The following is a 14,824-nucleotide window of genomic DNA, read 5'->3' on the forward strand; positions in this document are numbered from 1 at the left end:
ACAACGACTTGTAGGAATTTTAGCGCATTCTTTAGTACAGAAACACCTAAACCCTGTGATGTTGGTGGGTTTCCTCCTAAGGACTGCTTCAGGTCCTTCCACAACATTTTAATTGGATTAAGGTCCAGACTTTGACTTGGTCGTTCCAAAACATTACCTTTGTTTTTTTTTTAACCTTTTTTTGGTAGAATGATATCTATGCTTGGGGTTGTTGTCTTGCTGCATGACCCACTTTCTCTGTAGATTTTAGTTCATGGACAGATGTTCTGACATTTTCCTTTAGAATTTGCTGGTATAATTAAGAATTTTTTGTTCCATCAATGGTGGCAAGTCATCCTGGCCCAGATGCAGCAAAACAGGCCCAAACCATGATACTACCACCACCATGTTTCACAGATGGGACTTCTTATCCTGGAATGCAGTGTTTTTCTTTCTCCAAACATAACACTTTTTATTTAAAATCCAAAAATTATATTTTGGTCTCATCTGTCCACGAAACATTTCTCCATTAGCCTTCTGACTTGTCCACATGATCTCAGCTGCAGACAGGCAGCAGTGTTTTTTGGAGAGTTGTGGTTTCTCCTTGCAACCCTGCCATGTACACCATGGTTGTTCATTGTTTTGGTCATATTTATGCAGAAATATAGAAAATTCTAAAGGGTTCACATTCTTTCAAGCAGCACTGTATATATATTTCTTACTTTTTTCAACACATTTTTTAATAAAAAGCTAAATCTTATTCTTAATGCCTCAGGTCAGTGTGGATATCTTCAGAGGCTTCCCTGATGAAGAGAGCATTGTCAATTACACACTGAACCAGGCCTACCAGGACAATGTCTCAGTCTTTGCAAGTGAGTGATCATTGGATCTCATAAAAGTTTTCACTCCCAAATCAAGAATAAATAAGAAATTATGTATGTATGAATTATATATAAGTCGTGGCAATATTTGTGATACTGTATTTCAGTAAAATAAAAAAGTATAAAAATTAGTCTAAAAACAATGATCCAAGGCATACTTCACAAATTTAACTAATCGTTCAACTTAATAACTATTTCATGATAGAAAACATTTTAAAAGAGTAAGTACAAATTAAGGGCTGAAAACCCACTTGTTTCAACCACAGATGTCTTCCTCAGGGTTCACTATTTGTACTCTTTTTAAAAGTTTTCTATCATGAAATAGCCAGTTAAATATTTTTTTTTGAAGTTTACATTGGATTAATATAATTGTATTGTAATTTTTCTACCAACACCTTCAACTCAAACATACTGTATTCTTTGTTTTTTATTAAAAATTCATATTGCCGACAAACTATTGCTCCAGATGCTGAGGTCCCAAATCAACTGAAAAGGCAATCAAGCCTTTTTGATAGTCGACCCAAGGTTATTAGGCTGCACTTAATGGCAGTAGAAATGTGCTGTGTAAGAAAAGAAACTAAACCAAAATTAAAAATTCATTATATAACTTTAAATACTGGTATTATTTATTATGATAATGCCAGTCATCATTAACAAAATGGTTGTGCATTTGCTGTGATGAGGATTTGGGGAGATAAAATTAGTATCACAATGCAATATAGGATTATTTTTTTATGTTAGTGATAGGTTTTTCATGTGATCTTGAAATGAAATATGACTCAGTTTTTTCTTAACAAGGTTTGAGACACTGACCCATCCATTCCCCATTAAAACTACATTTTCATGATTCATTTAGCCCTTAGTCATACCTTGTTAAATGTAGCCAGGAGCCATATGTTTAATCTGTGCTTTCTCGCTAGGTGTGATTTTCCAGACCAATAAAGATGGATCTCTGCCACCTCATGTTATGTATAAGATTCGACAAAACTCCAGCTTCACAGAGAAAACAAATGAAATCCGCCGAGCTTATTGGCGCCCTGGGCCGAACACAGGCGGCAAATTTTACTTCCTTTACGGCTTTGTGTGGATCCAAGGTATGATAAGAAGACTTAGAAGGACTCTGTCCTTTCTTCTAAATATCGAAATGATAGGATATCCAAAAGCAGATATTGTTTTGTATTTGCTGTAAGCTACCTCAGTTGTAAGCACTTTAAAATTTAGATTTTATTGGCAGTGAAAGATCTAGCTTTCATCTTGAGAGTGGTAGTCTGAACTCATGAGCGTTAGTTCTGCCATTTGTGCAAAATTCTTTACGAAACTGTTGGCAAAGCAATAAATCGCTCGCTCTGAAACAACATCCTCAGAGTACTGAATTGGCATGGGAAAAGTGGAATAAATCTGATCTTTTATTCAGAATGAAAGTTTTTCTGGTAAAGTGTGTACCTGGTTATGTAAAGCCTGGTGCACCAGTCAATAAAGTGCTGGCTTGGCTTTTCTAGAAGCGGCACTTACTTAAGAGCTCAGAAAAGCCTAGAGGATCAAAGCTTTCCCACAGCGTAAAGCTGCTGTGTGTAAATTCAGCTTCATCATGTTTACTTGATGGTGTGTTGACATTTTTCATGTTTTTACCTCTTTTAGATATGATTGAGCGGGCAATCATCAACACGTTTGTGGGCCATGATGTTGTTGAGCCTGGAAACTATGTGCAGATGTTTCCCTATCCATGCTACACTAGAGACGAGTGAGCTTGCTCTTGTATTTTGTTGAATATTTTGTATTTTTCATTCAGTCTGATAGCTCAGCCTAAGATGCTGTGTTTAAAGGAGAAGTCCATTTCCAAAACAAAGATTCACATATAATGTACTCACCCCCTTGTCATCCAAGATGTTCATGTCTTTCTTTCTCCAGTCTTAAATAGATTATATTTTTTGAGGAAAACATTTGAGCATTTTTCTCCATGTAATGGACTACTATGGTGCCCCGATTTTGAACTTCCAAAATGCAGTTTAAATGCAGCTTCAAACGATCCCAAATGTGGTTGTAAACGAAAGAAGGGTCTTATCTAGCATAACGATAAATTATTTTAATAAAAATAATACAATTTATATACTTTTTAATGTCAAACACTCTTCTTGTCTTACTCTGCCTGGACTGTTTTTTTCCGTTTGAGATTAAAAAGTATTAAATTGTATTTTTTTTTATGAAAACAACCGATCGTTTCGCTAGATAAGACGCTTCTTCCTCGGCTGGGATTGTTTACAACCACATTTGGGATCATTTGAAGCCGCATTTAAACTGCATTTTGGAAGTTCCAAATCGGGGCACCATATCAGTCCATTATATGGAGAAAAATGCTGAAATGTTTTCCTCAAAAAACATCATTTCTTTACGACTGAAGAAAGACATGAACGTCTTGGATGTCAAGGGGTTGAGTACATTATATGTGAATCTTTGTTTTGGAAATGGACTTCTCCTTTAAGACATGGTGAACTGCAGATGTTCCATTGCTTTGTGTAAATATGTGTTTTGATGCACGTGATAAAGTGGAATCCAAATTATCTCTAAGCCAGAAAGAGCACAGATGCTTACATTAAAAAAAAAAAAAAAACATCCCTCGCTTCAGGCAAAATCACGCAAGCTCCCTGCTCCGCTTCCACTCTGCATTAAATTTGCAGATGACACAGCATTAGTCAGTCTCCTTCAGGGGAAAGAGGACAATCATAGATTCATCTTAGGGCAGTTTACTTTGTGCTGTGATGCTTCTGATCTACTTAAAACTTTTTAAGACCAAACAGACATGGGTATATTTTAGGAAAAAACCTTGATGTGTGTTACACTGTTAAAGGAGAGCCAGTTTATAAGTCATAATGTGTGAACATCTTGGGTGTTGTGACCTTTTGTATCATTTGCACGTTTGGAGACAATATCATTGAAAAAAAGCAATTGAATAGTATCCGAATCACTGCAAGCAAACATTTAGATATCCGCAAGAAAGGTATTCTAGGTTTTCTCCTACATAAGAAACGCCCACTCCACCAAGAATTGGATGCTACATCTAGGTTACAGGTTTAGGTTGCCATCATTTTGTAAATATATATATATATATATATATTTTTTTTTTTTCCATGAACAATTAAGTTATTTAGAAAATATACTTGGTAAAGCAGCAGACGCACTATCACTTAAAAGTTTGGGGTTGGTAAGATTTTTTCTAATGTTTGTGAAATACGTCTGTTATGCTCACAAAAGCTGCAATAATTTGCTAAACATTACAGTAATACTATGAAATATTATTACAATTTAAAATAAAATGGCTATTTAAATGTAATTTAAAAGTAATTTTTTCATGCGATGGCAAAGCTTAATTTTTAGCAGCACTCCAGTCTTCAATGTCACTTTCTCATTTAGAAATTATTCTAAAATTCTAATTTGATGTTGAAGACATATTTTTGTGATAGTGTTTGATATGTAAAGATATATAAAGTTCAAGAGAACAGCATTTGTAGTTAAGGTCAAAAGTTTACATACACCCTGCCGAATCTGCAAAATGTTAATTATTTTACCAAAATAAGAGGGATTACACAAAATACATGTCATTTTTTATTTAGTACTGCCCTGAATAGCATATTTCACATAAGGTATTTACATATAGTCCACAAGATAAAATAATAGTTTATATGACTCAGTTCAAAAGTTTACATACACTTGATTCTTAATACAGTGTTGTTACCTCAATGATCACAGCTGTGTTTTTTTTTTGTTTTGTTTTGTTTAGTGATAGTTGTTCATGTTTGTCCCGAACAGTTAAACTGCCTGCTGTTCTTCATAAAAATCCTTCAGGTCCCACAAATTCTTTGGTTTTTTAGCATTTTTGTGTATTTATACCCTTTCCAACAATGACTATATTATTTTGAGATTCATCTTTTCACACTGAGGACAACTGAGGGACTCATATGTAATTATTACAGAAGGTTCAAATGCTCACTGATGCTCCAGAAGAAAAAAAACCCTGATGCATTACAAGCCAGGGGTGTAAACTTGTGAGCAGAATGAAGATGTGTACATTTTTCTTATTTTGCTTAACTATCATATTTTTTTCATAAATAAGCTAAATATTCAATGATCTTCAAATTCTTAATGATGCTCTTAATGCATCATGTTTTCTTCTGAAGTATCAGTGAGTGTTTGAACCTTCTGTAATAGTTGGATATGAGTCCCTCAGTTGTCCTCAGTGTAAAAAAGATGGATCTCAAAATCATACATTCATTGTTGGAAAGGGTCCAAATACACAAAAATGCAGAAAAAACAAAGAATTTGTGGGACCTGAAGGATTTTTCTGAAGAACAGCAGGCAGTTTAACTGTTCAGGACAAACAAGGGACTCGTTAACAACTATCACCAAACAAACAAACAAACAAAACACACAGATGTGGATCATTCAGATAACAACACAGTATTAAATATCAAGTGTATGTAAACTTGAACAGGGTCATTTTTATAAATTAATAAACTATTATGTTCTCTTGTGGACTATGTGTAAACGTCTTTTATTTGAAATATCTTATTCAGGTCAGTACTTCATAAAAAAATAACATGAATTTTGTATGATCCCTCTTATTTTGGTAAAATAATTAACATTGTGCAGATTCTGCAAGGTGTATGTAAACTTTTGACCTCAACTGTATTTGAAGTAAGTAGACGCTGAAACATTATTAATGTCTTTACTGTTACTTGTGATCAATATAATACATCCGTGATTAATAAAATGTCATGTTTTCTAAGTTAATATTAGCAATGTACTGGTGGAGTTGATGAGTAGTTACGAGTGCTTGCATATTAGGGGTCAATAATGTATCAACTTGTGGAGGTGAGGAGTTGTAACAGGTGTTTCCACTTGCAGTTTCCTGTTTGTTATCGAGCACATGATGCCTCTGTGTATGGTCATATCCTGGGTCTACTCTGTGGCCATGATGATACAGCACATCGTGGCAGAGAAGGAGCAAAGGCTGAAAGAGGTGAGAGAATAAACTTCTCTGAGAATCCTCTGCTGTGAAATTGAACTGGTGTCACTTACAAACTTCAGAGAGATCAAGAGTGGTACCATGGTTGATGCAAGGTGTTTTTCCACAGGTGATGAAGATGATGGGCTTGAATAATGCAGTGCACTGGGTGGCCTGGTTTATCACAGGTTTTGTGCAGCTTTCGATCTCAGTGACGGCCCTCACTGCCATACTGAAATACGGCAAAGTCCTGCTCCACAGCGATCCCTTTATCATCTGGCTCTTCCTCACGATCTACGCCATCGCCACCATCATGTTCTGGTAATCAAGCCATAACCTGATTTTTACCTGCTCGCTGCCTATTTGTTCTTTAATTAAGTTGTTGAATATCATGTAAATGTACTCTCCACTTTCTTTTCGGGAAGTTTCCTGGTGTCTGTGTTGTACTCCAAAGCCAAACTGGCTTCAGCATGTGGAGGAATCATCTACTTTCTGAGTTATGTGCCGTACATGTACGTGGCAATAAGAGAAGAGGTGGCTCACGACAAAATCACTGCCTTTGAGAAGTGCATAGCGGTATGAAGACTTCCTATGAATCCCTGTCATATTCCATTCTGATACTCATTCTGATTTTCAGTAAAAAATTGATTCTCTTTCTGTGTGTCTGCAGTCTTTAATGTCTACCACTGCATTTGGTTTGGGGTCTAAGTATTTTGCCCTGTATGAAGTTGCTGGCGTTGGAATCCAATGGCGCACTATCAACCAGTCACCTGTAGAGGGCGATGACTTTAACCTCCTGCTGTCTATGGTCATGCTCACCATTGATGCCATTGTATATGGTGTGCTGACCTGGTATATAGAGGCTGTGCATCCAGGTAAGCTGCAGTGCAAACAGTGCCCATATTCTTTTTATTCAGTATCAAAATTAGTATGTGGTTTTGGTTTTTAATAATGTTTTTTTCTCTCAGGAATGTATGGACTGCCCAGGCCATGGTATTTTCCCTTGCAGAAGTCCTATTGGTTAGGAAGTGGTCGCATAGAGACGTGGGAGTGGCCATGGGGTGGCGGCACTAGGTTGAGCGTGATGGAGGAGGACCAGGCTTGTGCTATGGAACACAGACGTTCGGGTACACTTCGTTCCACATCCATCCATCATATTATTAGCTTACACTCTAAAATGGGACATCGGATGCACATTTTCCACAAGTTGGTCTGATTCTTTAGGGTCTTAATGAAATGTCTGTAACATACTTCGGTTAAAATTCTTTAATGGTCATGTAAAACAACACCCTTTTTTCCTTGTCAAAAACAGTTCTGTTTACAGCAAGTCATTTTGGTGGGTGCATGTCTCTTTAAATGATAATGAGCTACTGCTCACTCCGCCCCTCTCTTGCATTTTTTGTGTATTCGGTGGCGCATTACCATCAAAAACAAAACCAGTCTACTGTGTCCTCAGTGGCTATGATGTTGGGAGAAAATGTCGCTACAGCTGCTCGAGCTGCACGGAAAAAAAAGGCCGACAGTGTACAACTGGCTAAGGGCTCGTCAGCAGCCGTGGGTGGGGCTTGAGTAATATGGTGTCATACTGCTCAGAAAATCAAAACGCTTGATAATTGAGACTTTTTGGGAGAGATACAAAGGGAGTGAATGGCTTTTTATCATTGTAGGGTGGTTGTGTCCACACATTGCTGAGACACATCTATATGCAAACACCATGTATCAATGTCCCCTTTAAAGTTAGCATGTTTTGAGTCAAAATAATGTCATTTGCTAAGATGTTTTTAGCCATGTTACTAAATTTATGTCTGTTTGTTGCTCAGAGGAAACTCGTGGAATTGAAGAAGAACCCAGTCACTTGCCACTGGTGGTGTGCATAGACAAACTGACCAAAGTCTACAAGACAGGCAGCAAACTGGCCCTAAACAAGCTGAGCCTAAACCTGCATGAGAACCAGGTTGTCTCCTTCTTGGGACACAATGGGGCTGGCAAGACCACCACTATGTGAGTGTTAGGATATTGTTTTTCGTAGTGAAGTAGGGTTGTTCTGGACCCATATTGTGCTTGTTATGTTTCGATCACCCTGTTTTTATGCACATTTTGAAGTATCGCATTAGAAACGAGTGATGGAAATGGCAAATTTTGAACAAAAAAATCCTATAATTCACAAAAAAGTTTTTACGCTTACTTGAGGGGGTTTTTGGCTTTGTGAAAAAGGATTAATGCGAATGATGGGAGATGGAAAGGCATTTGCTGAATAAATTCCTCATTGCACATCAAAAAAGTCATGACTGCGCACAATGGGATAGCCTAACCTGATTAACTAGTGGAATGATCTTATTGCACAGCATCTGAAATGTTGTTATAGCCATTCTTAGTATTTCTGTATAATTGCCTCCCAGAACTGTCTTACACAACTGCGTTCCCAAACAGCAGGCTTCCACCTCTAAAAACAATAACCGCATTTATTGTGTTTTGTCTGCTCACTCTGAGGCGCAAGTTATTTATTATATATGAAAATTATTATATTCAGTGGATTCTTCTACTGTTCTTAGTGATATTTAAGTGCCAGTTTATCTGGAAGTGACGTTTTTTTTTTTTTTTTTTTTGACTCGTTGAATGGAAACGTTGCTTATTTGCAGATGTTTTATGTGATATTCCAATTTTGCGCACAAGTTAAATTCGCAATTTTGGATAGAAACCCAGTTATTGAGGCTGACAATGGCACCCTCTCACCTGAAAGTGGTATGTATGTGTGAAACTAATGTGTCTTGCAGAAAATTAATTTAGTATCCAATAAATCTCTCATAGGTCCATACTCACGGGACTGTTTCCGCCCACCTCTGGCTCTGCTACCATATACGGACATGATATCCGCACAGAGATGGAGCGCATCAGACAGAATTTGGGCATGTGTCCCCAGCACAATGTTTTGTTTGATAAGCTCAGTGTTGAGGAACATCTGTGGTTCTACTCACGTCTGAAGGGCATGGCTGAAGAAGATATCCGGAAGGAGATGGACAAGTGGGTTAACATACTCGCATTTTGCTAACACTTTCTCTCATTTCTACCCATACCTGAGTTCATAAAGGCTGTGTGTTGGAATTTGCAGGATGATAGAGGATCTCGAATTGTCCAATAAGCGTCACAGTCTGGTTCAGACTCTGTCTGGTGGGATGAAGAGAAAGTTGTCGGTGGCAATTGCGTTTGTAGGAGGGTCTCGGGCGGTGATTTTAGATGAACCCACGGCAGGAGTGGACCCTTATGCCCGTCGAGCAATCTGGGACCTCATTCTTAAATATAAACAAGGTGATGCAATCATTACTAATCACAAATACATTACTGTTTAAAAGTTTGGGGTAATCAGTTTCCAAATTTATGATCAGTCCAAAACTAGAATCTGTGTGTGAGCAGGTCGCACCATCCTGCTCTCCACTCATCACATGGATGAGGCTGATTTGCTGGGAGACCGTATTGCCATCATCTCTCATGGCAAACTCAAATGCTGTGGGTCCCCACTGTTCCTCAAGAGCACATATGGAGACGGCTACAAACTTACACTTGTCAAAAAACAGAGTGACTCACACACTGCAGGTATATATGTCTTCTCATTTATGGAACTAAAACTATAAAAAAAAATTAAATAATGCTGAAATAAAATATATACTACCAGTCAAAAGTTTCTGAGCAGTAATGTTTTTAATGTTTTTTTAAAGAAGTATCTTTTGCTCACCAAGCCTGCATTTATTTAAATGTAATTTATTCCTGTGATCAAAGCAAAATTTTCAGCATCATTACTCCAGTCTTCAGTGTCACATGATCTTTCTGAAATCATTCTAATATGCTTTTTGATACTGAATATTTGAATGACTTTTGAAGGATCATGTGACTGGAGTAATGATGCTAAAAATTCAGCTTTGAGATCACAGGAATAAATGGCATTTTTAAATATATTCAAATAGAATAAAAATACAGCTATTTTAAACATTTAAAAATCTTTCTGTTCAAAAACTTTTGACTGGCGGTCTAAATATTAGATGATGAAAAACTAAACGAAAATTAGAAATGTTGTCTTTCCAACCAAATTAAATGAAATGAAGCAGTAAAATTAACTGAAAAATAAATTACTAAAACTAACACTGAAATATATTTAACTTAAAAAAAACTAACATTTAAAAAAAAGCAAAAAACACATTACATAATTTTTAAAAATGTATCTAAAATTAAAATGGAAACTAAAAATATAAGACTAAAAGCTAATTTAAAATATTAATAAAAGCTATAATAGTATATAAATAATACTAAAATGACGTTATCCTAAATGTATAAAATTGTTTATCACTTTATTATCTCAATCTACTGGTAAAACACTGTGAACCTACTGTTTGTTGTATCTATTTTATCTCCATAATTTTTAATATGGTTCTTGTTCTTTATTTCATTGTTTGTTCCTTTAAAATATCAAAAGAGCAGAAGAAAAATCTCCTAGTTTTTCTTCTGCTCTTTCATCTGCCATGACCCAACATCATGTTTCTGTTTGTTCTTAGATCAGTCAAGCCAGTCTCCCGCCTCTTCAATATCTCCATGTTCAGAGAGCAGAGTGACACAGTTCATCCGTCAGTATGTTGCCTCCTGTCTGCTGGTGTCCGACTCCAACACTGAGCTCTCTTATGTCCTGCCGTCTGAGGCTGTCAAGAAAGGCTGTTTTGAGAGACTGTTTCAGGTCCACACAAACATTTTAGACCGTTGGAAATACATAATTCAATATCAATAAAAGCTATTAAATTAAATATGAAGCGTTCACTGATGGGCACATATGTTGGGTGTATTTTCTGCAGGCTCTGGAACAGAGTTTGGACAGCTTGGCCTTGACCAGCTTTGGTGTGATGGACACCACATTGGAGGAGGTCTTTCTGAAGGTGTCAGAAGAAGATCTGTCACTGGAGAACAGCGATGCAGGTTAGATGATCAGATAGATCTGTTAAAGCAAATGCATCTAAGGCCAAGAGATTTTATTTATGCCTCCCTCTCATTTTTCTGTGTCAGATATGAAGGACTCTCCCGGCGGAGCGTCAGCTGGGAAACCCTCTAATCTGTTAGGAGGGCCGCAGTGTGAGGGAGCACCAGCCGCTGCCGTGATTCGGCCAGAGGTGGAGCTCAGTAACCTGATGATGTGCTCCAGGCTGAGCCCAAGCCAAGCGTCTCTACAGTCTGGTTCTTCTCTAGGCTCAGTAAGAGGGGATGAAGGGGGCCTTTATTCTGACTTCTATGGAGACTACTGCCCATTATTTGACAATGGCCAAGACCCAGACTCAGTCAGTCTCAGAGGTGAGGAAATTGGATTAAACACAGGGTTTCCTCAGGTCCTTAAAAAGTCTTAAATTGAGTTGTATGAAATTTATGGCCATAAAAAAGTCTGAAATGGCACAATAAAGTCTTAATTATGATTTCAAGAGGTCTTAAATTTGGGGACGGAAAGACAAGAATTGAGATATGGCTTAATGTGATGATTAAAGTTCAAAAGGCTATGATTTTATTAAATAATCATGAGAGCTGCACGTTTCAAAGTGTGGTGCTGCGCTGTGAAACTGCATCATTTCTGCCATTCCAAAAGCGCCACCTGCTGGCAGAGAATGATTGTGCATTTTCAATAAGCCCATCTTTTGGTTTTGTTCAAATCAATCATGTTTTTTTATGTCACAAATACGAAGAGTTGTAAATGTGACCTGGTGGATTGACTAGAAGATAATGCATTATAAAAAAACGAACAGTGAGACAGTAAAATATTATTATGTACATAACATAATGATTGATAATTCTTTGAATTACTGTAATAATTAATACTTTTGACTCATCCGTTTTCTTGAAAATGGTTTGTTATTTTATAAAACTTTGTTTATGTAAAAACCTGTATCTGAACTGTAAATTTAGCTTTTTACGGTCAATTTACAGTTTAATATGTTACCATAGAAATTGCCCTGTTTTGCTTATACGGTATTAATTATATTTGTGCAGGTCTTAGAAAAAGTCTTAAATTTGACCGTAAATCCGTAGATACCCTGAAATAATAATAATAATAAAAATAATGATAATAATAATAATTATAATGAAAATAATTAGTGCTGGGCAACGATTAATCGCATCCAAAATAAAAGTTTTTGTGTACTTAATATATGTGTGTATGTTTATTATGTATATATAAAGACACACATACAGTATATATTTTGAAAATGTTTACACATATTTACATGTATATATTTATATTCATATAATTTGTATTATATATATTTAATATATGACATTTTTCTTAAATATATATATGCATGTGTATGTATTTATATATACATAATAAATATAGTACAGTATACACACATATATTATGTACGCAAAAACTTTTATTTTGGATGCGATTAACTGCGATTAATCGTTGCCAGCACTAATAATAATAATAATGTTAATAATAATCCAATTCATTTAATTATTATTTTATGTTATTAATACATTTATTCAATTTGACTTTGCTTCATTATGATTTTTAAAAACTGAACATTCAAAAGTGATTGGAACTAATGTTTAGGAACACATTTATTAACATAATTACACACATTATGTAGATTTGTTTCTTCCCTTATTATATATAAAAGAAAAAACTAAATGCAATAACTACAGGAATGTTTTATTAAACACATATAAATGTTTTATGGTTAGAGAGCCCTAATTATTATTATTATTATTTAATGTGGATAATTGTACGTTAATAACACATTTATTCAGTTTGACATCTGTTCTTTTATAATCTGTTTGATTTCTGATTGGAATCAAAAATAAGAAAAAAAAATCTTTAGCTTTGTTGTTTCTTTAAAGAAAAAACAATGCATTAATTACAGAAATTTTGTTCTTACATTATTTTAGACACTTTTCTTTACAATTTTTCAGTGGTAGTTGTGTTTGTAGACTGGGAAGGAACTCACAAGGAACCAGTTCTATTTGTGGTTATATCTTTAAGGCTTTTGGAAAGAACATTGTGTCTAGTGCTGCTTGCTGCCTCTGGACACAAAGTGGAAGTCTGTCTGAGACAAATGCATCTTTGAAGGGCCTGTAGGTAACAGAGAAAGATAAGGTGCTTACCTACCGCTCAATGTACTATATACCCTCTGTGCTCCAGATGAAGAGTCCTCTCCGGAGCTGACCATACAGGAGGGCCAGGGCAGCTTTAAGCTTGAGGGCTGGTGGCTGAAACTCCGGCAGTTTCACGGGCTGATAGTGAAAAGATTTCACTGTGCCAAGAGGAACACCAAGGGCATTTTCTCACAGATCCTGCTGCCTGCTTTCTTCGTCTGTGTGGCAATGACTGTAGCTCTATCTGTGCCTGAGATTGGTAAGAAGGACACAGGGCACCTTGAGTCATGATTGTTTGTATGCTCTGTTTTTCTACAAAATGTAGGGGTGGGAGATTGACCAAAATCTTGTTTCACAGCATAAATAATTTTCTATCAAGATATAATGGTAAATATGGTAAGCGCTATATATATAACAGCTGGATATTCAATAAAAAAGTTATATAAACTACTTTAAAATTTTGGGGTCAATAAGTTTTGATCAACAATGTGTCAAAAATGACAGGAAAAACATTTGTTTCTTGAGCACCATATCAGCATATTAAAATGATTTCTGAAGGATCATGTGACACTGAAAACTGGAATAATAGCTGCTGAAAATTCAGCTTTGCCATCACAGAAATTTATAAATTATTTTAAAATATATTAAAACAGAAAAAGATTCTATAATAATATTTCATAGTATTAAAAAATGTAAAAATATTTCACAGTATTACTGTTTTTATCAAATAAATGCAGCCTAGGTGACCATAAAAAAATTAAAAAATATTATCGACCCTAAACCTTTAAACAGTAATGTATACTATTTACATTTAAAATTATTTCATTATAATTTATAATAAATATAAAATAAATAATCCAGTGAAAGCTTTGCTAACAGCTAAAGTATAAGCTGTTAACAAAGAACCACTAACTCTCAATTAAGCTAATTCAGGGGGTATCTTTTTAAAAATATAATTATGGGGATTATATAATTTAATCACAGCAGTGTATATTTGGCACCAAAACGATGCAGATCTTAATTAGACCTAAGTGAAGGCTGTTCTGATGGTCTCTCTTTGGTTCTGTAGGTGACCTTCCTCCCCTGATTCTGTCTCCATCTCAGTATCACAACTACACACAGCCTCGTGGAAACTTCATCCCTTATGCGAATGAAGACAGGCTTCAGTACAGGTCAGCCACAAGGTCATTGTGCAGCAAAATAACACTTTATATATCTACAGACTTCTTTGCATTATAATGAAGACACAGATATTATCTCTCTCAGTCTGTATCAACATTTTTTTGCTACAGGAGTAAACTTTCTCCAGATGCCAGTCCACAGAGGATTGTTAACACTCTGCGTCTCCCCTCTGGAGTTGGTGCGACGTGTGTACTGAAAACTCCCTTCAACAGCACTCTGGACCAACTGGCCCAAACCCTGAATCCATATGCCAACAACTCTAAAACTCTGGCAGCCCGCTACTTTGCCTCTATGTGCCTGGATTCCTTCACACAGGGTGTGCCTTTATCAAATTTTGTGCCCCCGCCACCCTCTCCTGCCCCCTCAGATGACCCAGATGCGCATTTTGAAGATGGCCTTTGGAACTACACTGCCGCTCCTCCCACTACTGTCCGAGGTCAGAGTCTACAGACATATTAATGTTGTTTTTTTTCAATCAAAGCTCAGCACATTGTAAAGTTAATGAATTTTTGTTCCACAAGGATGCATTGAATTGTTAAAAAATGACTACATTTAGTGTTACAAAAGACAATGCTGTTCTTTTGAACTTTCCATCGAAGAATACTGAAAAAAACCTATCATGGTTCCCACAAAAATACAAAAAAGCAGTCATGTAAAATTTTTAAAA

At 36.0% G+C, this 14,824-nt stretch overlaps 1 protein-coding gene across 3 annotated transcripts in view; it reads left to right on the plus strand.

Annotated features, from left to right (window-relative positions):
• abca2 (ATP-binding cassette, sub-family A (ABC1), member 2) overlaps positions 1-14,824 on the plus strand; it is an 84,549-nt gene that overhangs the window by 51,948 nt on the left and 17,777 nt on the right. For 2 of the 3 annotated variants that reach the window (XM_051110966.1, XM_051110967.1), the window contains exons 13-30: positions 755-851; positions 1,781-1,954; positions 2,499-2,601; positions 5,760-5,874; positions 5,990-6,180; positions 6,285-6,435; positions 6,530-6,734; positions 6,828-6,986; positions 7,680-7,860; positions 8,668-8,880; positions 8,969-9,165; positions 9,271-9,450; positions 10,404-10,579; positions 10,695-10,815; positions 10,903-11,184; positions 13,022-13,234; positions 14,045-14,159; positions 14,268-14,593. In XM_051110966.1, the coding sequence (XP_050966923.1) occupies positions 755-851; positions 1,781-1,954; positions 2,499-2,601; positions 5,760-5,874; positions 5,990-6,180; positions 6,285-6,435; positions 6,530-6,734; positions 6,828-6,986; positions 7,680-7,860; positions 8,668-8,880; positions 8,969-9,165; positions 9,271-9,450; positions 10,404-10,579; positions 10,695-10,815; positions 10,903-11,184; positions 13,022-13,234; positions 14,045-14,159; positions 14,268-14,593 (3,199 nt within the window). The remainder of the gene's footprint in view (positions 1-754; positions 852-1,780; positions 1,955-2,498; positions 2,602-5,759; positions 5,875-5,989; positions 6,181-6,284; positions 6,436-6,529; positions 6,735-6,827; positions 6,987-7,679; positions 7,861-8,667; positions 8,881-8,968; positions 9,166-9,270; positions 9,451-10,403; positions 10,580-10,694; positions 10,816-10,902; positions 11,185-13,021; positions 13,235-14,044; positions 14,160-14,267; positions 14,594-14,824) is intronic. The other variant, XM_051110968.1, reaches the window with a different exon arrangement.

The sequence above is a fragment of the Labeo rohita genome, chromosome 5 (genome assembly GCF_022985175.1).
Source record: "Labeo rohita strain BAU-BD-2019 chromosome 5, IGBB_LRoh.1.0, whole genome shotgun sequence".
Classification (NCBI taxonomy): domain Eukaryota; kingdom Metazoa; phylum Chordata; class Actinopteri; order Cypriniformes; family Cyprinidae; genus Labeo; species Labeo rohita.